A 25,950-nucleotide genomic window follows, 5' to 3' on the forward strand; every position below is an offset into this window, starting at 1 on the left:
AAAATGCTTAGTCATCTACTGTGTCTTGCAAATTTCAAAAAAAATTGCAGATGATTAGTCACAGGAAAGGTCAAGTCTGCAGCAATGAGCAGAATGAAGCTGAACCACGTGGGCACCAACTGGCAAGGGTTCATCTGCTACAGTCAGCTGTGTGGCTGGCATGAGTCCCTTAAATATATCTTGAGGTAACCAAGTACTCCCTTGCATAACCAAAGTGGATTTAGAAAATTACAGTTCCAGGAAGACATTACAGAAGAACTAAGAGCGAGCTCTCAAGTCAAATAGCCCAGTTTTGGACCCTGGCCTCACCAATGATTGGCCTTATAAATGTATGCTACTAATTTGACCCTAAACCTCCATTTCCTCAACTATAAATATAGGGATGGGGTGCCTGGTGGCTCAGAGGTTAAGTGTCTGGCTCTTGACTTCAGCTCACATCATGATCTCACAGTTCATGAGTTCAGCTCCACGTTGGGCTCGCAACTGACAGCACAGAACCTGCTTGGGATTCTCTCTCTCTGCCCCTCCCCCAGCTTGTGTGCTCTGTTTCTCTCTCTCTCAAAATAAATAAACAAACTTTAAAAAATAGGGATAATAAAAGCACCTAACTGCCAGATTTTTATAATAACTGAATCCATGTTTAGTGTTAAATTCCATGTTTGGCAAATAGTAAGTAGCCCACAAATATTAGCTGTTATTATTAGTAATAATTCATCAATCTACATCTCCAAGAAGAAGTAACTAAAGCAGCTCAGAGATTGAAGCTTTGGAGGAAAACAAACAAACAAACAAACAAAAAAAACAAAGAAAGGGCGAAGAGCTCAAATATTCACTCTTACACTGTCCTACCAAAATGGACATTTCCCCATTAACTGAAAACAGAGACCTCTAAGGGACTTTCAGGGAGACCAGAAAAGTCTAGCTTATTAGGAAAGTTCAATTCTACCTGCTTCACCCAAAGGTTCCAATTCAAAATTGAGAGGTTTAGTGTAACATGGAAAAAATTACCTTCTCCCACTCTTAGGGTTGGAGATGCAGAGGTGGAGGGGGCAGAGCGGCGTGGTGTCGACTGGGTAGACGCAGGTCCACTCGGATGAAACATGTCTTCCACCCCTGACTGTCCAGCCTGGGCAGCCCCCGCCGCACCTCCACCTCCAAACAGGTCACTCAGCAGTTCAGAATTAGTGGGAGGAGCCACTGGCGGAGAGAAGTTCTTACTCACTGCAGATCCTTCTAGACCCAGAAGGTCCACATCTTCAGGGGGTGGAGGGGCAGCTGGCTCCTGCTGCTTTTTGCTGGGCTTTTTAGCTCCATGCTGTTTGTCACCACTAGCATTGCCATGTGGACTGGAAAGGGTCAGCAGTTCATCATCCGATTGCTCACTTTCTGGATTCACTAGGGCAGCATGGTCCTCCTCACAGAATGATTTTTCCGATTTCTGATCTAAGGAAGGCCAATATGCCAATAAATAGTTAGTTACTGGCCCCAGCATTACTGATTTTTGTGAGTTAGAGTTGGTACATAACTCTGAAAGAGAGAGGCAGCAGCCCTGAGCAAACAATGCTCTCAGACCCTTACCAATAGAAAACTGCTGGATGTATTTCCCATCATCCAATCACCTTTTGTTGAGCAGCTGAGAGGCAGTATCGTGGAGCAGGGAAAAGCAGGAAGTCTGGAGCCAGACAGGCTGGGTTTGAATCCCAGCTCTAATTACTGGCTCTGTGACACTGAGAAAGTTACTTTACTTCTCTGTGCCTTGGTTTCCTCCTCAGCAAAATGGGGGTAACCAATAGTACCTAACTCCAATGGCTATGGTGAGAACTACATGAGATGATAAACAGAAAGTGTTCAGATCAATATTAAGTAGTACCTAAGTGTTTATGATTATGATTATCATCTTCCGGGTACTCTTCTAGATGCTTTGAAAAAAAGTCCCATAATTTCTTAATCCTTTGCTGATTCCTCTTTTTTTTTTTTTTTTTTTTTTCATGTGGCCTGCAGCCAAAAGCAAGGCCTTCCTCCCACAGTCAGGAGTAGAAGCCAACCACACACCTAACCAGTGAATAGCCACAGAGATTCCGCTCAGGATGGTCCCTATACCATCCTGGACGGCGATACATTCAGCATAAAGTGGGCAGCAGGGAAGAGGTCTCTTCTGGGGAAGGGATGGAGAGGCTGATGGGTGACTTTCCAGGCCCTCCTTGAGACAGATCCTTCAAGGAAACTTGGTTATTTAATGTTAGGTAGACCCACATTCTAAATCAAGGGCAGATCCACATCCCTAATTCCCGATTCTGAAATGCAAAAAGCTATGAAAAGGGAAAGGTTTCCCTAAGTCTGGAACAAATTTGGCTGGTGGAAAAATCTGACCAGAACTGATACGTACATATGTATACTCTTCATTTATCTCACCCAAAGTGATTATTTTTACATGTTTCACTGCGGAAACATTAATACGCTCCATTACAAGTTGTCTGAGATGCCGCTGGGGATGCTGAGTAATATACCATTTATATCCCATATCGCCTAAAATTAAAAAACTTTTGCATTCCTGAAATACTTCCGTGAAGTTCAGATAAGAAATTGTGCATTTCTGCTAAAACCTATTTCAGAGCCTACTAACAGGAATGACTTCTAAATTACTACAATGTCAGTGGAGAGGAAAAAGTGAAGTTTAATTAAAAGCCCTTATGTGAGGAAGGGAAGATGTAGGGGACTTGTTACTGGGGGAAACTGGGGAGTCAACCTGTTATCTAGATTTCACTGGGTTTTCCAATTTTTTTATGTTATTGGTCCCATTTCCCAGGAGGTAATTCCCTGAGCTCTTGAATGTCTACCCCTACCCTGACTCCCACAACTCCCACCTATCACCCTGGCTTCAGCCATCCCTCTGAGTTCCCATTTCCCAGGAGGAAATTCTGAAAGTAAGGCTTTTAATTCAAAGGAATTCTGTGAACTTTTTTTTTCACGAAACATGGAAAATTCCATAGGCAACAGGAATACTGTCTCATGTTCACACAGTGAAGAAAGGTCAACCAAGAAAACTCTAACCACAGCGTTGTCAAAGCTATTTTCCTACCCCTTTCTTACAGAAAGTCCTTACGATTCAATTCTACATTCAATCTTGCAGTTAACCTCAGCAAACTCTATAGCAAGGAGGCGAATGTGTATGGATAGAATGCCATTGCCAGTCTACTGATGGCAGCAATCTGAAGTGTTATGTTGGAGAGATTCTAAAAACATGTCCAGGTTTGGTGGAAAAGGATACTATGATTGAGACCAATTTTTGCCATGGCTGTTAAAGCATGTAGCAGAGACATATGGGCAAAGTATTTGCCTTTTCTGCACCAGGGGAAGCTTAGATCTGCCCTCCTAGTGGCGAGATCCCTCTGGGGGAAATGCCAGATTTTATATTTTCAGAATATGTACTCAAGGGCAGGAGATAGAGTCTTTTGTTAATTTGTGTGTCGGCAGCATAAAGGGAAATCCTAGAAAATATCACATTGATTCATAAGTCCAGGAAAGATGTAATGCAAAAGACAGCATAGAAAGAAAAGGTAGAATTCAGCTTTAAATGGCCTTTTACATCAGTCTAAGAGTATCCATGAAGTTCAAAGTAGAGAGGTAATTTCAAACTGCCTGATTTGAAAAAAGAATGAGCAGGGACGGTGTGAAGTAAGGAAGAACAGGGATGACTTCTAAATGCTTCTTTTTTTTGAAGCTGCTTTGAGAACAAACCATGTTTACAGAATCACCACATGACTTAAGTATCTAACCACGTAACTTAGAGAAATGCATAGAAGTACCTTGCCAACAGAGAGAGGAAAAGAAGCCACCTTGCCCAAAATGCCTGGGGTTGTCCGGAGGGATATCTATTGGAGCCTGTCCTGCAAGAGAAAAGGCCATGCAGCATCAATGAAATAGGAAATAAGTCAAAGTGATAATAACACAGAGGCTTTATCCTGAAAACAAAACCACCAGGTGACTCATACCTCCTAAGACCAGAGTTTCTTGATGCTCCTGGTGAGAAGAGAAGAGGATGCTGGGATTGACATCTTTCGTGCAGTAATGTTCCCATGGTGGGGTTAAGTCTATCACTTTGTCGTGGGGCTGTAGTTCTATATCTAGAGTCACCTGAAATAGCTGAGGATATTTTTCTGGTACATCACATGCGTCCAATTCAGGTCTAAATAGCAATTTAAAAGAAGATCAGTGAAAAACAATGGATCCAGCATGATGTTCAGCACAGACACCATTGTAGGTTGACTCAGGTTAACCCTAAGACTCATTTCTAGGGAAAAATCAATCACTAACCAGATAAGGTACTTTACTCTTCTGGCCTCACTAGAGGAAAGGGGAGAATAATAAGTACAACTAAAGAATTTGGATAGTACTACATATAAAAGCATGTTAGGAAGTAGGGCAATAGATCCAGCCAGTATGCCCAGGCAAGGCTAAATTAGTTGTTAGCATAGTGAGATAGTCCCCAGCTGCCACCCTGAGCTCTTGAATGTCTACCCTTACCCTGACTCCCACAACTCCCACCCATCACCCTGGCTTCAGCCATCCCTCTGAGTTCCCTAAACCACATTATAATAAAGCAACTAAGGTTCATTCTCTTGTACAGAAGGGTACCCTGCTTTAGTGCTATAGCCTGGCATCCTGTCTCAAGGGTCATTGCTCATATCATACCATTGATTAAACTGCCATCACTGTTGAAAAACACAAAGGGATACACAGATGCAAAGGGCCACAGTATTGATACTTTGTTTCCTCTTTGTTCAGTCTTTGTTCTCTCACATGGAATTTTAGACCTTTCTATTTGAAGTCTTTGATCCATTTGCACTCAAGACAAATTATACCCAACTGCAAGCTGTGAAATGCAACCAGGCTCTCTGTGTTGTTAAGCTACACTCAACAGTCCTGCAGCACAGAGCAAAGGAACCTTGGGTATTTGGCTTCCAGCATTTCCCAGCTGCTTATATTGAAAAGCGATTTCGGTCCAAGTAGCACTCACTTGGTGAACTTTAAAACTGTGGTTTCCAGTGGTATGAATCCAGTATGAAACTGAAGCTGGAATATCTGGGTGTTGGTCACCTACAAATACATGAGAGAAGCACGTGACAATCAACCAGGGAAAGGGGACTAACTGCATCAAGAAATTATACTTTGGGGAGCCATGCACCTTCAACTGTTTCTACATTGGAGCTTCTGTTTATAATGAACACTAAGTGACCTTCCCATTTGGAAATGGCCCAGCGTCATTTCTAACCGCTCATCTCCATGAACTCTGCTTTGGCAATCCATTGCCTCTTCCACTAATGTCCCATGTTCTTGCATACTGCCATACTTTGGCTCATTCCATTCCTTCTGTCCAGGATGCCCCTGCTGCAACCTAATGCACTCATCCTTCAACGGCCACCTTGAAAGTTCATATCCTCTCTGTAGCCACCAATGACTAAAGCAGACCACTCCCATTATAGTATCTCATCCTATCTCTACTATGTGAGTGGATATTTGTACATGTGGTGAATTTCTCCTGCTAGGCTGAGCTCTCTGAGGGCAGGGACAGTCTTATTCTTGTCAATCCTATACCCCTAAGGCAATGGCTGGCACAGAGCATGCACTTGGCAAATATTTGATGAATTAAAATACAATTACTTATAACATGATTCATAATATCCCAAAAGAGGCAATGACCAAAACGACCATCAACTGATTAAGAGATTAATAAAAAGTGATATAGCCACAATGGAATATTATTTGGCCATACGAAGGAATGAAGTACAGAGATACATGATACGACATGGATAAATTTCAGAAATATTATGCTAAGTGAAAGACACCAGCCACAAAGAACCACATATTGTATGAGATTCCATTTACATGAATGTCCAAAAGAGGCAAACCCTTAGAGACAGGGAGTAGATCAGTGGTTGCCCAGGGGATGGAAGAGGGGAGGGGCAATGGCCGATAATAGGTATAGGGTTTCTTTTGAGGATGATGATGTTCTGGAATGATATGGTGGTGCTGTATAACCTTTTGAAAATACTAAACATAACTGTATTGTACACATTGAAAGGGTGAATTTTATGTTATGTGAATGTTATTCTAATAAAACATTGAAAAACTATAATTACTTAATCCTACATCCTTAATACAAATATCTCCTCTCACACTGATCCAAATGGGACACTATACAAAAGGGCACGAGCTTCTAAATCTCAAGGTTTGGTACAAGTTCCAGAGCTGTCAGTTTCTGACAAAGTCATCATGCCAAGGCCTTTGGGCAAATCACATTCTCTCTGAGTCTCGTTCCCTATGAAATGAGGGAAACAGACATAAATAATCTTTAAAGGTTCTTTCTAATTCTAAAACCACAAGTCACTCAAGCCCAAAGTGATACAGAGAATATACTCTAAAATCCTCATATTAAGGGATGCCTGGCTGGCTCAGTCAGTAGAGCATGGAACTCTGTTGTTTTTAACTTTTATTTATTTATTTTGAGAGAGACTGAGTGTGAGCAGGGGAGGGGCAAAGAGAGAGGGAGACAGAGAATCCCAAGCAGGATCGATGCTGTCAGCGCAGAGCCTATCACAGGGCTCCATCCCATGAACCAAAATCAAGAGTCAGATGCTTAACTGACTGAGTCACCCAGGTGCTTCGAGCATGTAACTCTTGGTCTTGAGGTCATGAGCTCAAACTCCATGCTGGGCTTATGAGCTTATTTTTAAAATAAAATAAATAAAATAAAATAAAATAAAATAAAATACCCTATTGAAGGCTCAGAAGAGTTTATACCATGATTCTTCCTGAAACCATACCTTAGCCTGTAGTCGGCTCCCAATGGTTGACCTCAAGTGATACATGGAAACAACCACATCTCCTTGCACAGTGATGCTCAAGGGAATAAAGATTTTTCCATCTTGGACACGGTATTCTCTACAAACAGAGACAAAAATATACATTGAAAGAGTCCAATCCTGTATGATCACATAGGTATAGTCGTCTGTGGCTCAAGCCAAAGGATCTATTGCCCAAGACTGGGCCCAAGAACCATTTCCTATCTTAAGCAGAGTCAGGAGCACAGCCATGGGTGCAGACTGGTTCTGCCATAGGATGGTGTTGGTCTAATGGTAAACCCCGCCCCCCCTCTGTCCCATCTAGACTTCAGATAAATTGACTGCCCATCCCTACTCTGCAGATCTCATAATCCTCAAATACACTTAGCCCTGATATACTTGTTGTTTCCTAACTTTAAATTAATAGTAAAAGCAGAGACAGAGGGAACAAAAATGTCCAACCAAGATCAGTATAGAAACTGCAAAGCCATGCTCTGTGAGGGTCTTAGATACCAATTCCCAAATTCAACCTATTCCAAACTAACTTCATTTTATGTCACCATCTACTCCCTTCTCTCCATACCCCCTACCACCTCCTACTGGCACCTGCTTTTTATTTTGGATTCTGTAACTTCTTTCATTATATCACCATCTGCCTAGCTGCTCACCTAGAAACTAAGCATGCAGGTCCTCTGTCCCCACCACTGTCTTAACCCTCATAATTCATGTTAGTCCCTTAGCTTGTATTTCCATTTGAGAGGGAGCCATAGCATCCCTTGGTTTACTTATGCTTTTCTAGGATTGAACCTACATAGAACTTTTTTTTTTTAATATCAGCCTTTTCACAATGATGTATTCCTCATAGGAAGAATATAATTCAACCTAGATAAGAAATGAGCAATTCCTAAGAAGAAGTGAAGAAAAGTATCATGACCTACTTCATTCGTTCAAAATCTGCACAGGTCGTATATATTTTGGTTTCTCCAATCAGTACATCACAGTAAGGACGACATCCATTTCTCTGTTTGTTAAAAAAAGGGACTGGACTGACAGTGATGGACTTAATCGTGAGAGGCTTGAAATGAGGGCGGTAGGGCTTGTCTGCTAGGAGGTCACACATATAGCCCAGGTATCTGCAACAGAAGATTGACATTCTGTGGGTACCCAGCACACCAGACCAAAGAAGCAATCAATCTTGGCTATGAAGTCTATTCTTGTAAATTACTAACTTATAATAACAATTTACTGTGTTAAATTCTTAAACGTTAACTACCAAAAGAGAATGCAACCAACAATTTATGAAAGCTTTTATCTAGTGACACGACTGTATTTCCCCCCCAAAGAACTGGTAAAGGGGTAATTTATTAAATGAAAAAGGCTTATGGGAGCTTTATACTAACTTCACATTGGCATATCTGTTCCTATTTGATCTGCCAGGTTAAGTTTATCAGCTAAAAGCCGGCTTTGGAAAAATTTTAGAATTTATCATCAGAAGCACTTTTAACTCAAAAAAAGTAAGAAGGGGAAATTATATAAGAGAAAAGAAGGGGTGCCTGGGTGACTCAGTCAGTTAAGCGTCTGACTCTTGATTTTGGTTCAGGTCACGATCTCATGGTTCTTGGGATCAAGCCCCACGTCGGGCTCTGTGCTGATAGCACAGAGCCTGCTTGGGATTGTCTCTCCCTCTTTCTCTGTCCATCCCCCACTCACACTTTCTCTCAAAATAAATAAACATTGTTTTAAATAAATAAATAAGAAAAAAGAAGAAACTGCAAGTAACGGAAATATAATAAGTCAATTACCTAAAAAGGGTTTCCCTTTTCTTAAGTGCACAATACCAGTTAGAAATTGTGCCTACCCTGCATCTAGCTTACTTTACCTCCTGTGGGATGGCGACAGTCCGATTCCGGGTCGCTTTGCATATAACAATCGAACGGCTGGGCCAGGAGTAGAGTAGAGATTACAGAAAATGAACATAGCACCAACCAGAATTGACGATGCTGCCCTTCCATCCTGCCAAGGAAGATACATAAACCTGTCACAAACGTGGCCCAGTCAGCCACTCACCACAGAGAATGGCTGTACTTGCAGTTAAAAGAGGGAAGAGAGAATGGGGAGAATTCTTCTTAACAGAATGATTTTCAGTTCAAAATTATTCACCTGAGGGTGCCTGGGTGGCTCAGTCACTTAGGTGTCGACTCCTGATTTCAGCTCAGGTCATGATCTCGCAGTTCGTGGGATCAAGCCCTGCACTGAGCTCCGCCCTGACAACACAGAGCCTCCTTGGGATTCTCTCTCTCTCCCTCACTCTCTCTCAAAATAAATAAATAAACTTAAAATAAAATGTGTTCACTTGAAAACCAAACTCTGTCCCAAGCTCTTCAAATCACAAAGCAGCAAGGAAGGCTTATTCTTAGGGTAAAACTGACTCTCTACTAACCTAAGAAACCAAGCAACATAAATTTGAGCTGCATATATTTATGGGAAAATAGTCTAATCTTCAAAGTAACTTTGGACTCTTAGGATCAGAACTAGTAGTTGAGGTCTCTTGGTTGCAAGCCGGAGGTAGAGTTCACAGATTAGGCAAATACTGCTCTTTGGAATATGCTATGTATATATTTTACCCAAAGTATGTTTCTAGATTCATACAAAATAAAGAAGCTTCACATGATTCAACCACATTCAGTGGAGAAATGCATGTAACATTCCTAACAGATGGTGGCCCAGGCTCTTCTAGAACACTCTGAGTGACAGGAGGCTTGTTGCTACTTTGAAGAAACCAAGCCCAGCCCAGCTTACAAAGTTCTTCTTTATCCTGAATTATGTTGAGTTGAAGTCTATTCCACTCAATGATCCTCGTTTTTTCTTCTGTCAGGAAGGAGTAAACCTACTTCTTTCTTCCTGGGGTAGCCTTTCACATATCTGAAATACCCTCCCCTTCCACCAACTCTTTTATTTTCCAGGTTAAAGGTACACCCAATCTGTGACGGTTAATTTTATGTGTCAACTTGACTGGCCCGAGCGATGCTCAGACAGTTGGTAAAACATTACTAGAATTGTCTATGAGAGTGTTTCGAAAAGAGATCAGCATTCAGGGTGCCTGGGTGGCTCAATCAGTTAAGTGTCTGACTTCGGCTCGGATCACGATCTTGAAGTTTGTGGGTTCGAGCCCCACACAAGCTCTGTGCTGGCAGTGTGGAGCCTCCATGGGATTCTCTCTCTCTGCCCCTCCTCTGCTCATTCTCACTCTCTCACTCAAAAATAAAATAAACATTAAAAAAATTTTTTTAAGAGATCAGCGTTTGACTCTGAGTAAAAAAAGATGTACTCTCACCAATGTGCATGGGCATCACCTAATCTGTTGAGGGTCTGAATAGAACCAAAAAACAGAGAAAGGGTGAATTTTCTATCTTCTTGAACTGAGATGTCTACCTTCTTCCCTGGGACATCAGAGCCCCTGTTCTCAGGCCTTGGGCTCAGACTGAATTACATCACCAGCTTTTCTGGTTCTCTAGTTTGCAGACAGCAAATTGTGGGACTTCTCAGCTTCTGTAACTGTGTGAACCAATTCCTATAATAAATGCATTATATATTGGTTCTGTTTCTCTAAAGGACCCCAACTAATATATAATTTCTTTGATTCTTCCTCACTTGATATTCCATTTTAAGAAACATCATTTGGTGAAGTTTCTCTGAACAGACCCATTTTAAAACAACAACCTTAAATGTGCTACCCAGATGTGAAATGCAAAATATGAGGTGCACTCCAACCAACTAGAGAGGAAATACCGTCTCCTTTATTCTGGACACCATGCTTTTACTAACATAATCCTAGGCCAAACTAGTTTATATGCAGGCTAAGTCACACCCTAAGCTCTTATTGATTTTCCTATCTACTAAAACCCCTAGTTCTTTTTCAAATGATGTGTTAAGCTAAGAGACAAATATATTTAATCTTTTACAACAAGATTCAGGACTTCACATTTATCCTGTGTTTAATTTCACATTCTTAGTTTCCGTTAAACAACCAACCTGCAAAGGCTTTTAAAATCCAGATTCATTATACGACCCTCCCATTTCTGAGAAATATTGGAAGCTTGATCTTCACATCCTCATCACTGTTTTTAATTAAAAGGGCAACCAAACGCAACCTTCTCCTGGGAAGATGCTGATCCATTAATCACCTACCTTTGGAAGCAAGTACTGAGCCACGATCCAACTAGATGTATAATAACCTAGCCCAAATTTCTCTATCTTGATTATAGGAAATTGGGAAATACCTTGCAGGAATACAATAAGCTATCCCTACTAGTCTATTGGTCTTGTAAAAGTTCAGCTGTTTTGATATGCACATTCATAATGAACCAATGAAGACTCCTTTTTCCTAAGAGTTTAAAATCATCTGTGCAAAGATTTATATTAGACTTTTGCCTTAAAGTGCCACCAGGTTCACCAGCCTGTAACTTTCCAGGATCAACCTCCTCCGTATTTTGGAAAAACTCTCCTGTCTTTGTTTGCCTGGCACCTCTTCTTCCTGTTTCCTCATATTACATAAGGAATCCATGATTGCTTTTCCAAGTGCTCTCAGCATTCTGAGACATAATTTAAGTCTAGAGAGTGGATTATTTTTAAAGTACTGTGAGGCTCTTTTACTATCTCACTACCTATCAGCTCTGTCTTAATGATCATTGTTACTACTGTCCTAGCCTGACATTTGCTCCCCTGACAAAGAAAACAGAATAAAAGAGTTAAGATTATATCATGTGCCTCAAGCATTTATTATTGTCCTTATTTCAAGGACAGGTTTTTCCTTTTTTTAAAGACATTTTTCTTAATCTTAATTCTTTTAGATTTAGCCTTCCTGATTCATGGTTCTTGGATGTGTCCCCCTCCTTTTATCTACCATGCAAATCTTTTTAACAGTTTAATTAGTTTTTTACTAAAAGATGAGTATATGCTTATTATTTTTAATAAAACAGAAATATACATGACAAAAGTAAAACCTCCCATTTCCAGCTTCAATTCCATTTCCCAAAGACTTGGTGCAGATGTCTGACTCATGCGTACCCTTTTTCAGTGAGCTAGAGAGCAGCAATGGTGTCATAATCCTTTGCTTCTTTTTCTTCTTCATTGGCTTTTTATTCTTCAAGATTGTATCATAAGAACTGGAAGCCTCTTCTCTCTCTTGAGCCATCTTCCCTTACAAAGCTGTCAGACTTTGGCTCTCTGAACTTTTAGAAATTTTTTGCATGAAGAGAAAATCACCAAAGTGCCTAAAGTTGCTTAGTCCCTGAAAGGAATCTGTTCTGTTGCACAATCTGTTGTGCCTCCAACAGGAAAACCCTTTGGCCGTTCGTGGACACGAAATTTTTCCTTTGTTGCCAAGAGTTTGGGGATGTGAGATGGAAAGAAGAAAATATGTTCTTTCACTTTCCTCCTCTTTTAGCCAACTGGCTCTCAAGAAGGAGGGAGAAGATCATCAAGTAATCACATAGCAAAAAAAAAAAAAAAAAAATACACCCTGAAGTTTACAGAAGAATGAGTAGGGGCGCCTGGGTGGCTCAGTTGGTTAAGCATCTGACTTCTGCTCAGGTCATGATCTTGCAATCTGTGTGTTCGAGCCCTGCGTCGGGCTCTGTGCTGACGGCCCAGAGCCTGGAGCCTGTTTCAGATTCTGTGTCTCCCTCTCTCTATGACCCTCCCCCCATTCACATTCTGTCTCTCTCTGTCTCAAAAATAAATAAACGTTTTAAAAAAAACTTTTTTTTTAATTAAAAAAAAAAGAACGAGTAATTCCAGTATTTATGCTCAGATTCCACTTGTGTGTTCACTTGATCATGTATTCAATCATTTATTCAAGCCTCTCAGACCTGGGGTGCAAAGGTAAAGGAGATACAGTTCTTGCCTGTGAGATGCTCACAGTCTAGTAGGAAAACAGGCACACCACCAGATCATGATGATGCAGTATATTAGATGCCACAGAAGACATTCAGATATACAATGGGAATGTCCATACAGTGAAAATAGTCAAGAGTCAGAGTTTTACCAGATGTTGACTTTTATTTTTTTTTTTTTAATTTAAAAAAAAATTTTTTTTAACCTTTATTTATTTTTGAGACAGAGAGAGACAGAGAGAGACAGAGCATGAACAGGGGAGGAGCAGAGAGAGAGGGAGACACAGAATCTGAAACAGGCTCCAGGCTCTGAGCTGTCAGCACAGAGCCCGATGCGGGGCTTGAACTCATGGACCGTGAGATCATGACCTGAGCTGAAGCCGGATGCCTAACCGACTGAGCCACCCAGGCGCCCCCAGATGTTGACTTTTAAACAACAGGTAAGAGGCCACCAGAGAAGAGTTGGGGGAAGAGACTCTAAGAAGTCAGTGGTCGGAAAATTCATCAGTCCCACTAGAAATTTCTGTAAAATACAATCAATCTATGTGACTACTTACAAAGGCATAGGGGTCTTCTTCATTTTCACTCAAAAACAAAAAGGTAAATATTCCAATGTGTTTATCAATTTCATTCACACAGAACTCAATGGTATTTTTGCCTGTGTACCCACAGTCCTCGTTTCTACCTCTTTTATAATACTTAGCACATTGTAGAGGCCCTGTATTACGTGTATGTATCTGCCTCTCTCACTATTACTCAAGCTTTAAGGCAAGAAGAATAAATTCTTCCCTCATTTTTATATCCCTCACATCTCCTAATTCCTAAGTAGGGATTCAAAAAGTTTATTCAGCTTAAATGTTACCTGTTCACCAGCCTCTATAGAGCCAGCTGTATTTGGCCAAACCAAACCCAACTACCACAAATGACAACAACAAAGGTTACTCACCAAGCAGTGGACAACACAGACGTTTTTGGGATTCTGTAGTAGCCAATTATACATATTCCGACACACAGCAAAAAGGTTGTGCAGACTGGGGGCCTGCCTAATGGGCCAACTGCATTCTGAGACCTAAGGGAACAGAGCAAAAGGAAATGAATTCCTCAAGTGACTCCTCTCCATACGCAGCTATCACACTAAACAACTTCTGGAATATGATACCACATTCTCTTTTAATATAGCCAGGAAGAGGTATGAACAGGGTTCAAACACAGAAAGAAGAGTTGTTTAATATAGCAATTTCTTAGTTAAAAGATTCCATTCCAGGAAAGGTATAAAAACAAATTTTGAGGTATATTTTAAATTAAAAATAGACCATTTAAACTACATATTTGGATTTTTTTTTAATCCTGTAGGGTTACAATGCATTTAACTTCTATTAAGAATACAATGTTTTGACCTGCCTATTGGATACTTAATTATAGTATTATCTTATAAATCCTGCACTATCCCTAATTTTATTCCAGCTCTCATGAGAACATGAAAAGAGCTGCAGAGTGAGCCAAACTACACTTGCTCAGAGCTCTTATTTCTTTCTGTCTTACTGAAGGAATCCACAACACCATGGGGCAACCTTCAGTATTTTCACTCATCTAACACACGTGTTCATTTAACCCATTACAGAGCATCAGCAATGTTCCTGGAATTCTGTTTGGCTCTGAGCAGTATCACAATCGTACAAGACTGGTATTAACATGATGTCCATTCTGCAGATAAGAAAACAGACTCTCAGAGTCTGTCTTGTCTAGAGTCATGCTGCCAGTCAGGACTAGCAGAGCAACCCAGGTCTTCTGAGTATAAATCATTACGGGATAAGACTATACTGGTAGAGATTATCATTTGCCTCAAAATACTAGGTATGAGTCCCAAATGATTAGATATTTACTAATTTAGATAATAAAAAATGAGAAGTTTAGACTTGGACAAACTCTGTGACCTCTTTTAACCTTTTTTTTTTTTTCAAAAATGTGGTGAGTGGCACCTACCTACCTGCCTCATAGGGTGTGGTTAGTACATGAGGATGTATTTCAAGGGCTCAGCCCAGTACCTGACATGCACAAAGTGATTAAGGAATATTAGCTATTATCATCACTATCGAATCCGGTAACTGCCAGTACAAAGCCCTGAGTTCAGATAAAGCCAGCTATGTTTGAATAAAATGAATAAAATCCCACATGGCAAAAAAGCAGACTGAAGGGCCAGATCATACAAGGTCCTGTTAGCAGCTGGGAGAATATTTAAGAAGGAGTGACTCTCATCTGTATTATCCAAAGACCTCTTTTTTTTTTTTTTTAATATATGAAATTTATTGTCAAATTGGTTTCCATACAACACCCAGTGCTCATCCCAAAAGGTGCTCTCCTCAATACCCATCCCCCACCCTCCCCTCCTTCCCACCCCCCATCAACCCTCAGTTTGTTCTCAGTTTTTAACAGTCTCTTATGCTTTGGCTCTCTCCCACTCTAACCTCTTTTTTTTTTTTTCTCTTTTTTTTTTTTTTTTTCCTTTTTTCCTTCCTCTTAAGCCAGTACAGAGAATGGATGCAGATGACATGAGTAGCCGGGGGGGAGCAGTCAGGAGGCTGCTGAGGAGCCCAAGTCAGGAATGATGGCGGCTTAGGCTGGTTGCTAATGTAGGGAATTCTGAAAAAAGACTAGATTTTATATGGATGGTGTCATCAGAAAGTACTCTGCAACACTACTGGCCTAAACAACAACAACAACAACAACAACAACAACAACAACAACAACGAATATCTCAAATCCCTAATGTTTAACAGTGGGCAAAGGGAGGGAGGAGCAATCTATTGGTTCACCCTTTTCTGGTAACCAGATAATTGCTAGTCAAGTTTCTCTCTCTGGGGATGCCAAGAAGGCCCATTTTTTTTGGTTAATTTGTACCTTTTTCTACAAGATGACTGTAGGGTAATGGCAGGGGTGCTTCCAGGTACTCACTTACCTATACCTTTGGCAATGACAGGTATGGTTTATTAAACAAAGTAGTTGAAATGCTTGACACAGCTACTAAACAATCTAGGGTGACCCACTACTAGGCCTCCCAGTTTAAACTCCAGAACAGCTTGCCCCTTCTACCCAACATGAATTAAGACTGTTTCTGGCCCATTCTTTACCACCAAATGGATTCCCTGCTGCTGTGTTCTCAAGGAACAGAAATGATATATTGGTTTAAAAAAAAAAAAAAAAGAAGAGTTGGTAAGATAAATTCTGCCATCAGGGAAATTACAAAATGTACACTTGTACAAGCTGCTTCTTGTCTGCAATGCTTTTCTTCCCTTAGTAAATTCCTATTCATCCTTTAAAACCCAAGTTCAAGTGCTCTTTTGTTACTGACAGTTTCTCTAACACCCAGAGGCAGAAATTAGTTACCTTAGTTCTTCGTACCCATGCCCTTGTCCATTTTCATCTATTACAGCTTTTATCAGTAGAGCACCATGATTAAACCCACAGGCCGGGTTTTCACCTTTGCTTTACCACTTATGATCTGATTAACTGTAGTCAAGTTTCTGATCTCTTGGGGCCCCAATATCTTGTGTGTAAAGTGAAAATGGGCATTACAAGAGTAATGAGAATTAAGTAGAGCAACATAAGCACAGTAAGTGCCAGCGTATTGTCAAACTGTATTCAAATTAATTGTTTACCTCTGTCTCCCCCTCTAGACACTCGGCCTCACCAGAAGAGACACCATAACTTACTTGTTTTGTAACTGCAGAGTTGTTGTGTTAGTTGAATGGAAGATGCTCAGTATTTGCTGAGTGAACGAATGATTGAAAGAACAAAGGGATGAACCCCATTTGGCAATCGCTTCTCATACTAAGATTTGTCTACAGGTACAATTTCTCAAGGAAGGGGCAGATGAATCAAGTTTGCTGTTATTGTAAGTTGGAATCATGGAATAGTATGAAAAAATTGCTTTTCCGGACAGTATTTTTAAACCTTTTAGAAACTGTATGTCAACCATACAAACACTAAATGTCAATATCTGTAATGAGTCTCAGCTAAAAGTTGGCTAAATTGTTCTCAGCACAAAAGGCTAAAAGCTCCAGAATCATTAAATCAATCAAGTAAATAATATTAATTTAAAGTACTCCATAATTACATATTTACTTGATCTATAATTATACACCATTAAGCAAACACACAATTAGAATTTTTTAAAAGCATGTACTCTGTCTAAAAGGGAAAAAAACACTAAAGCATAAACAAAACCCAAAAAAAATTTTAAGGAATTCAATCACTGTAAGCTATTTTTGTGTCTCCCTGGGGTTCACAGGTTCAGGCAATAAGCAGCACAATCCTTGGGCATGTGACACTTCATGATGCCATCTCCAGTCTCTCTAAACACCTCCCAGAGCTGCCAAGCATCAGAAAATGCCATATGGATTACAGGCTGCCATGATACCACCCAGTTGGGAAAGAAGCCAAAACAGCACCACAGCCGGATGCCATTTGATTTTTCTCTCTCCATTGACACAAGCATGGGCTCATCGATGGCAGAAGCATCCCACCTGCCAAGCACAAGAGCAAAAGGTACTACAGAGAATCAGACTCAAGAGCCATACCACATTTTAAGAATCTACACCATTTTTGGAAAACAGGGGGATTTTAGTCAATCATTTACTGTGGCATTTTAGTATTACTAACATCAATCATAACTACCACTTACCGAATGCTTACTATAGGGTAGACACTGCTATCAAGTTTATTCGTTATGGCAAAACTACAGAAAAGAATTTCTAAGTATTTGCAAGGTAGGTATTCGTATTGTCATCCCCATTGCATACAGGATAAAATGGTATCTCGGGTGAAGTGAAGAGATTTAACCAGGAAGAGGAACAGCTGAGATGTGAACCTAGGGTAATTTTTAAAGCTTAAAATTGTCATCTCAATAAAAATTACTGATAAGACTCATGTACTTTCTATTATATCACACTGTCTGATGGTGATTATTAACTGCAATTCCACCTCACATTTGTGGGTGGTTATGGCTTCAAGTGATGGCCATATTTTCAGTTTCCTTAAAACTGAAGCCTGGTGGCAGAGGGAGAGATGAAGTATAACCTGTAAAGTCACCTCTCACCAACCAGCAAACCAAAGCAGAAACAACTGGGAGCTCTGGTGACCTCTGGTGAGCTCTGGAAGGAAAAGGAAAGGAAACAAACAAAAGATGGACCTTTAAGTAAGTTCAAATTGATAGCATATTTCCCAAAAATCAATTTGTTCTCAAAAGGGAAGAAATCCTGCAAGATTATGTAGTTTAGAAACAATCAAAATGAAGGAAAAGTCTAAAGGAATCAGCTGGGTTTATTTTTTTATGCTACTAACAGAGCTCCTTCAGCATACTTTTCTTCCTGGTTGAGAGGAGGAGGAAGGACACTCCAAGTGGTGCTGGAGTGCGATCAGAACGTAAGAACTTTAGGACCAGGCAACATGCAGTGGCCATTCACCTGGTTTTCTACTTCTTACCAACATCAATACCAAGAAATGTGTAAAGCAGTGGTTCCTGATATTCTGAGCAGAGCTCAAAACCTGTGCAGAAAGTGAACCAGTTTACATGCACCTACAGAGTGGATGGGTACAGTGTTTATTTGGGAGATGATGGAAAAGGTTTGGGTATAGACAGTGGTGATGGTTACACAACATTGTGAATGTATTCAATGTCATTGAATTGTACTCTTATAGGTTGTCAAAATGGTTAAGTTTGTGTCATGTATACTTTACCATCAAAAAAAAAGTGGGGTGCTAGAAGAAATGGTTAAACTCCCTGAAGCCCATCCATGGATCTAAATACACAGGTGGACCCATATTTCTTTAACTCAGATCAAGAATACCTGTTTTAGATAATGCATCTCATTGGTCTCCAGGACTTTACTGTCAACATTGGTAATTTTTATTTCCTCAAGGTGGAAACTGGCTAAGAAGACTAAAAAACCAAACAAACAAACAAACAAAAAACTAATGTTCAATACCTCTTGTGCAGTTCTGAATAGGCACTCTAGCACATTGCTTTGAAAGCAGGGCAATCTGGCATATATTGAGTTGGGGTCTCTGCTAAAAATGGAGACTAAATATGAATCCTATTCTAACATTCCGTTACACATGCAAATCCTAAGAAAGCTGCTATTTGATTATTTCATCCAATTCCTGTCAAACCATGTGGCTTCTAAGCATAAAAGCTAATCAAAATATAGAATGACTCCCCTCAGCAAAGTGAAATCTTCCTGGAAACAGCCTGTCTCTGCCACCACCACCGTATTCCCAAACACATATCACACAATAAAATGTAAAGTGACTTAGTTCAGGGTCCAAGACACAGGGATATAGACAGAGCTGGACTCCTGTGAGTCTACAAATAAAACCAGTCTCATGTTTGGTCTTTTCCAACACTGGTATTTATGGAAGAGTCTGCCACCTACATTAATTTTTTAACTTTTTTAAAAAAGATTTAAGTAATCTCTACATCCAACGTGGGCCTTGAACTTACAACCCTGAGATCAAGAGGTGTATCTTCTACTGATTGAGCCAGCCAGGCACCCCATGCCATCTACATTTATTAAAATAAGATTTGGAAAACTTCCAAACTCTTTCTATGAAGCCAGCATTATCTTGATTCCAAAGCTGGACAGAGACCCCACTAAAAAGGAGAACTATAGACCAATTTCCCTGATGAACATGGATGCAAAAATCCTCAACAAGATATAAACCAACCGGCTCCAACAATACATTGAAAACATTATTCACCACGACCAAGTGGGATTTATACCTGGGATGCAGGGCTGGTTCAATATCCGCAAAACAATTAATGTGATTCATCACATCAATAAAAGAAAGGACAAGAACCATATGATCCTCTCAATAGATGCAGAGAAAGCATCTGACAAAATACAGCATGCTTTCTTGATAAAAACTCTCAAGAAAGTAGGGATAGAAGGAGCATACCTCAAGATCATAAAAGCCATATATGAACGACCCAACGCTAATATCATCCTCAATGGGGAAAAACTGAGAGCTTTCCCCCTAAGGTCAGAAACAAGACAGGGATGTCCATTCTTGCCACTGTTATTCAACATAGTATTGGAAGTCTTAGCCTCTGCAATCAGACAACACAAAGAAATAAAAGGCATCCATATTGGCCAGGAGGAGGTCAAACTTTCACTCTTCACAGATGACATGATACTCTATATGGAAAACCCAAAAGATTCCACCAAAAAAACTGCTAGAACTGATTCATTAATTCAGCAAAGTTGGAGGATATAAAATCAACGCACAGAAATTGGTTGCATTCCTATACACCAACAATGAAGCAACAGAAAGAGAAATCAAGGAATCGATCCCATTTACAGTTGCACAAAAAACCATAAAATACCTAGGAATAAATCTAGCCAAAGAGGTGAAAAATCTATACACTGAAAACTATAGAAAGCTTATGAAAGAAATTGAAGAAGACACAAAAAAATGGAAAAAGATTCCATGCTCCTGGATAGGAAGAACAAATATTGTTAAAATGTCAATACTACCCAAAGCAATCTACATATTCAATGCAATCCCTATCAAAATAACACCAGCATTCTTCACAGAGCTAAAACAAATAATCCTAAAATTTGTATGGAACCAGAAAAGACCTTGAATAGCCAAAGCAATCTTGAAAAAGAAAACCTAAGCAGGAAGCATCACAATCCCAGACTTCAAGCTATACTACAAAGCTGTAATCATCAAGACAGTATGGTACTGGCACAAAAACAGACACTCAGATCAATGGAACACAATAGAAAACCCAGAAATGGACCCACAAACGTATGGCTGACTAATCTTTGACAAAGCAGGAAAGAATATCCAATGGAATAAAGACAGTCTCTTCAGCAAGTGATGCTGGGAAAACTGGACAGCGACATGCAGAACAATGAACCTGGACCACTTTCTTACACCATACACAAAAACAAACTCAAAACAGATGAAAGACCTCAATGTAAGACAGGAAGCCATCAAGATCCTTGAGGAGAAAGCAGACAAAAACCTCTTTGATCTTGGCCGCAACAACTTCTTACTCAACACGTCTCTGGAGGCAAGGGAAACAAAAGCAAAAATGAACTATGGGGACCTCATCAAAATAAAAAGCTTCTACACAGCGAAGGAAACAACCAGCAAAAGTAAAAGGCAACCGACAGAATGGGAGAAGATATTTGCAAATGACGTATCAGATAAAGGGTTAGTATCCAAAATCTATAGAGCTTATCAAACTCAACACCCAAAAAACAAATAATCCAGTGAAGAAATGGGCAAAAGACATGAATAGACACTTCTCCAAAGAAGACAGCCAGATGGCCAACCGACACATGAAAAAATGCTCAACATCACTCATCATCAGGGAAATACAAATCCAAACCACGAGATACCACCTCACACCTGTCAGAATGGCTAACATTAAGAACTCAGGCAACAACAGATGTTGGCAAGGATGTGGAGAAAGAGGATCTCTTTTGCATTGTTGGTGGGAATGCAAGCTGCTGCAGCCACTCTAGAAAACAGTATGGAGGTTCCTCAAAAAACTAAAAAGAACTACCCTACGACCCAGCAATTACACTACTAGGCATTTACCCGTGGGATACAGGTGTGCTGTTTAAAAGGGACACATGCACCCCCATGTTTATAGCAGCACTATCAACAATAGCCAAAGTATGGAAAGAGCCCAAATGTCCATCGATGGATGAATGGATAAAGAAGATGTGATATATATAAACAATGGAGTATTACTCAGCAATCAAAAAGAATGAAATCTTGCCATTTGCAACTACGTGGATAGAACTGGAGGGTATTATGCTAAGTGAAATTAGTCAGAGAAAGACAAAAATCATATGACTTCACTCATATGAGGACTTTAAGACACAAACAGATGAACATCAGGGAAGGGAAACAAAAAGAATATAAAAACAGAGAGGGGGACAAAAGAGAAGAGACTCATAAATATAGAGAACAAACTGAGGGTTACTGGAGGGGGTGTGGGAGGGGGGATGGGCTAAATGGGTAAGGGGCATCAAGGAATCTACTCCTGAAATCATTGTTGCACTATATGCTAACTAATTTGGATGTAAATTTAAAAATAAAATAAAATAAAAAATAAAATAAAATAAAATAAAATAAAATAAAATAAAATAAAATAATATTTGGTTTATTTGGTTAAGGGTCCGACTCTTGATTTTGGCTCAGGTCATGATCTCATAGTTTGTAGGATCGAGCCCCACGTTGGGCTCCGTGCTGACACTGTGGAGCCTGCTTGGGACATTGGGACATCTCTCTCTCTGACACTCCACTACTCACACTTTCTCTCTCTCAAAATAAATACACATTTAAAAAAATATTTTAAAAATAAAATAAGATTCGGGGCACCTGGGTGGCGCAGTCGGTTAAGCGTCCGACTTCAGCCAGGTCACGATCTCGCGGTCCATGAGTTCGAGCCCCGCGTCAGGCTCTGGGCTGATGGCTCGGAGCCTGGAGCCTGTTTCCGACTCTGTGTCTCCCTCTCTCTCTGCCCCTCCCCCGTTCATGCTCTGTCTCTCTCTGTCCCAAAAATAAATTAAAAAAAAAAAATAAAAAAATAAATAAGATTCAATTGCAGACCTAGAACTCCATTATCCTGGAAGGAGGAAGAAATGGTTCTAGCCCTCATGCACTGGAAGATGAGAACCTAATGCAATAATGAGATGCAAATCAATTCACAGCATTAGTGCTGGGGAGAGAAAGGACTGTGGCCTGGAAAAGAGATGTAGCCAAATCCAAAACAGAGCTCAGATGAAAATACTAAGGTTTGGGGGCTGTCTTCCTGAGATACAACTGAGGGCTGAGAGAACCAGTTAGGTTGGAGGGTCCAGTTGCATTCTGCCAAGTTCTAGGACTATCTGAGGAGGCTAAAGAGGTAGTGCAAGCCTGTGTTTCTGAGAAAAGAATTGGAAAAGACTTGTGGTATACTGAAACCCTCCCCTTAGCAAAGTTAGGCTGTTAGGATGGGTGAGGGGTGTCGCATGGGGGCCTCTTAGGAAGAGGGAGCAGCTCATGCAAGGAGACAGCATGTGTCTTCCCTGGTTGGAGTATAGAGTTTTTTAGGCCATGGAGAACAGTGGAAAAGAAGCTGGAGAGGCAGGGCTAAGACAAGATCATGAAGAGCTATGTAAGACACATTCTACGGTTTGCACAGAGAGGAAATAACCCTATTCCTTTCACTTACACTCATAAGTAAGCAAGACTTATTCATGCTTTAAGGTCCAGCTCTCACTGCTGTCTCCTTTCCCCAAACTCTCTCAGTATGGATTGTAAATATTATTTGCATTTGTCTTTAGCATGTCTTGGCTTCTTTTTCAGCTAGGCTTAAGTGTCTTGAGAACAAGAACCAAATATTTATTTTATATCTATATGTTTAACAATTCTTGGCACATTCATTCTTCTGAGAAACCTGTATTAGCCATGCCAGGCATGCTCCTAGGTAGCAGATAAAATAAACATCCCTCCTGCTCTTCTAGAGCAAATGAGGGCAGCCCAGGACAGATGTTCAATATGTAAGTCCTGGTCTTTTGGTAAGACTGTTAAGACTGGTCACAAAATATGCAGTTGCACTAATAGATGCCTTGCTTTAAATATCTTTATAGAGATTGCTTTTACAAATACTACACAAAGGGCCACCTGGGTGGCTCAGTCAGTTAAGCATCCGACTTCAGCTCAGGTCATGATTTCACGGCTCATGGGTTTGAGCCCTGCATCAGGCACTGTGCCAGCAGTGCTGAGCCTGCTTGGGATTCCCTCTCTCTCTCTCTCTCTCTCTCTCTCTCTCTCTCATTCTCTTTCCCTACCCCTCCCCAACTTGAACTTTTTCTCTCAAAAATAAATAAACTTAAAAAGAAAAAACAAATACTACACAAAGAGACATCTTCATACATATGAATGTTTCTACAATGATAATTATATCTTTATTTACTTTCAGAGGGAAATTTTTCCAGATTATCAGAGATCTTCCATGATTAAATAAAATTTCTATGGAATATTGTGAAGGGTGTTCCACAGTTCTTCAGTTATGAAAATGATGACATTGACTCTCAAACAATAAAAATCAATCCAAAAGATTTGCATCTGAGTTAGAAACGGAATATCTACCCACATTCTGTTTGATGTTAATTCACTTGTTCTGAATCAGGTAATAGATGGGATAAGAGTGGGAAAGGCAGTTAATTATAGGGAATTTAAAAGAGCTGCATTTAAAATCTCCATTATACAGCAGCAATTTAGACCAAACTGCTTCAGAATGGTTTTATCAGTGCTTCTCGAGAGTGGTCCCCAGGGCAGCAGTTGGAGCGGCGCCCAGGAAGTTGTTAGCAGGTGCAGATTCCCACCACTCTTCTATGCTGCTAAAGCAGAAACTCTCGGCCTGGGTGTCTGCCCAACCCTCCAGGTGGTTTGTTGCTCACTAACATTTGAGAACCACCAGGTTTCCTCTTGCCTATTCTGGGAACCTTCACGGAAAAGAGAGTCCTTAGCAAAATTGTCCCTTATGTCATTGAACATTAGGGCAGGTGAGGCTTTAGAGAACATACAGACCAACCTTCCTGTGTTTTTTACAGATCTGGAAGCTGAAACCCAAAGATTATCAATGGCAACTAAAATTGGAGCAAAATGTGTTCTAGCATCAAAGCTGAGATACACAGGATGGACAGGCAGCTATAATTTTGCTTACTTAAAATAAATTTTCACTTTTCAAGGGTCCATTGTGTGGCAAACCCTTTATATTTAGGAATAGACCCAGATGTAGTTGCAAAACCAATCACATCTAAGGCTAAGTCAAAATATTTGAAAATGTTCTGGAAAGAGAAAAAGCCTTAATTCAGTGAATAAATCAAGAACTCCCTGGCCAGAAGGATCAGACTTCACATCAGATTCAAACCTAAGCCAACACTCATGGCTTCTCAACCAGTCAGAAACTAGGAATATTTCCCTGCCTTATTCAAAAAGTTCCTTAGGAGGATAAGCCAGCTTTCCCAAGTAATATGTCGGCCCAGAGCAATGGTTAAGAACACAAGCAAGCCTTAGACCACCTGCTAGTGGTAATGGTCTTGGGCAAGTCACCTTAATTCTCTGTGCCCCAGGTCTCCATCCACCTCAGGGGACAGTGTAAAAGCTCCAAATATTAGTAATAGTATTACCAAACCCACAGTGTGGACTGTTTGCGTGCTATTTTCTACTTATGAAAAAAGCACCTTTACTGAATGTCAGAGAGCTATTTCCATTATACTGAGTGGTGTCTATATTGGTCTAGCGACACTGATGCATCATGACGCCTAAGTAGCAATAAGGGAAGGTTAAGGGCAGTAGAAGGCTCACCAATTGCCCTCCATAGCAGCTCTATCTCCAACTGAGCCTCAGAGCAATGTGCCCTAACAACTAAGCAAACAGCCACAAGTGATTTGAGACCCCAAATTATATGGTATCTCATTGACAGATAAACTTTTCCTGCAAATGTCCTCACCCAAGGAAAATCTTCAAAATATTTTGTAGCAGCCTAATAAATACTTCATGACTAGAAGTGTCCAGAGTGTATAGTTTATCAGCTTTGTGTGTCTGAGGACAAAGGCTTTGAGGATATCTCTTAAAGGGAAAAATACCCTGTTACATCTTCAACCATGGCATCCCAGTGCTAAAACTCCTTACCCTGCTGTGAAACTTGGCAGTTCGATAAGACTTGGGTGACAGATTGTACACCGTGTAGTGGTCAAGATGTCTGGAATCCAAAAAGCTTCGGATGTCATCCACCTGATTCCTGAATCCTATGTCAACATTGTCCAGAGGAAAGGACATCACTAGGAGGGATCACAGAGAGAGAATATCGGTTAAATGGGTATGCTGTTGCAATGAGCAGCAACTGAAAGCTGAGCTGTTAATAAACATGAGAAACTTACCAATAATTCTGGAGGTAACATAAGTAAAGTCTAAATCTCCCTTCGTGTAGCTAAAAGCAAGACAGGAAAGGGTGCTCATTAAAGTGATCCAAATATGCCAGGATATCCCCCTCTCGATCACTTGCCCATCATGACTTGGACACTTCATCCAGTAGGCGTTTTTCTTAGCTCAAGGCCTTCTCTCTAACAAAGGATAATTGTTGAGAGAAGCAACCCATACCCTCAGGAGCGTAAATCTACCACTCCAACTGATGTACCCCAATA

The 25,950-nt window shown here is 40.4% G+C and overlaps 1 protein-coding gene across 5 annotated transcripts in view; it reads right to left on the reverse strand.

Moving 5' to 3' along the window:
* Positions 1-25,950, reverse strand: part of DNAJC6 (DnaJ heat shock protein family (Hsp40) member C6) — a 139,073-nt gene that overhangs the window by 20,779 nt on the left and 92,344 nt on the right. For 4 of the 5 annotated variants that reach the window (XM_049618536.1, XM_049618534.1, XM_049618535.1 and 1 more), the window contains 10 exons: positions 25,687-25,736; positions 25,439-25,587; positions 13,683-13,805; positions 8,722-8,855; positions 7,781-7,975; positions 6,825-6,942; positions 5,018-5,097; positions 3,993-4,186; positions 3,807-3,887; positions 1,009-1,443 (listed from right to left, as the gene is read on the reverse strand). In XM_049618536.1, the coding sequence (XP_049474493.1) occupies positions 1,009-1,443; positions 3,807-3,887; positions 3,993-4,186; positions 5,018-5,097; positions 6,825-6,942; positions 7,781-7,975; positions 8,722-8,855; positions 13,683-13,805; positions 25,439-25,587; positions 25,687-25,736 (1,559 nt within the window). The remainder of the gene's footprint in view (positions 1-1,008; positions 1,444-3,806; positions 3,888-3,992; positions 4,187-5,017; positions 5,098-6,824; positions 6,943-7,780; positions 7,976-8,721; positions 8,856-13,682; positions 13,806-25,438; positions 25,588-25,686; positions 25,737-25,950) is intronic. The other variant, XM_049618538.1, reaches the window with a different exon arrangement.

The sequence above is a fragment of the Panthera uncia genome (genome assembly GCF_023721935.1).
Source record: "Panthera uncia isolate 11264 chromosome C1 unlocalized genomic scaffold, Puncia_PCG_1.0 HiC_scaffold_4, whole genome shotgun sequence".
NCBI classification, from domain to species: domain Eukaryota; kingdom Metazoa; phylum Chordata; class Mammalia; order Carnivora; family Felidae; genus Panthera; species Panthera uncia.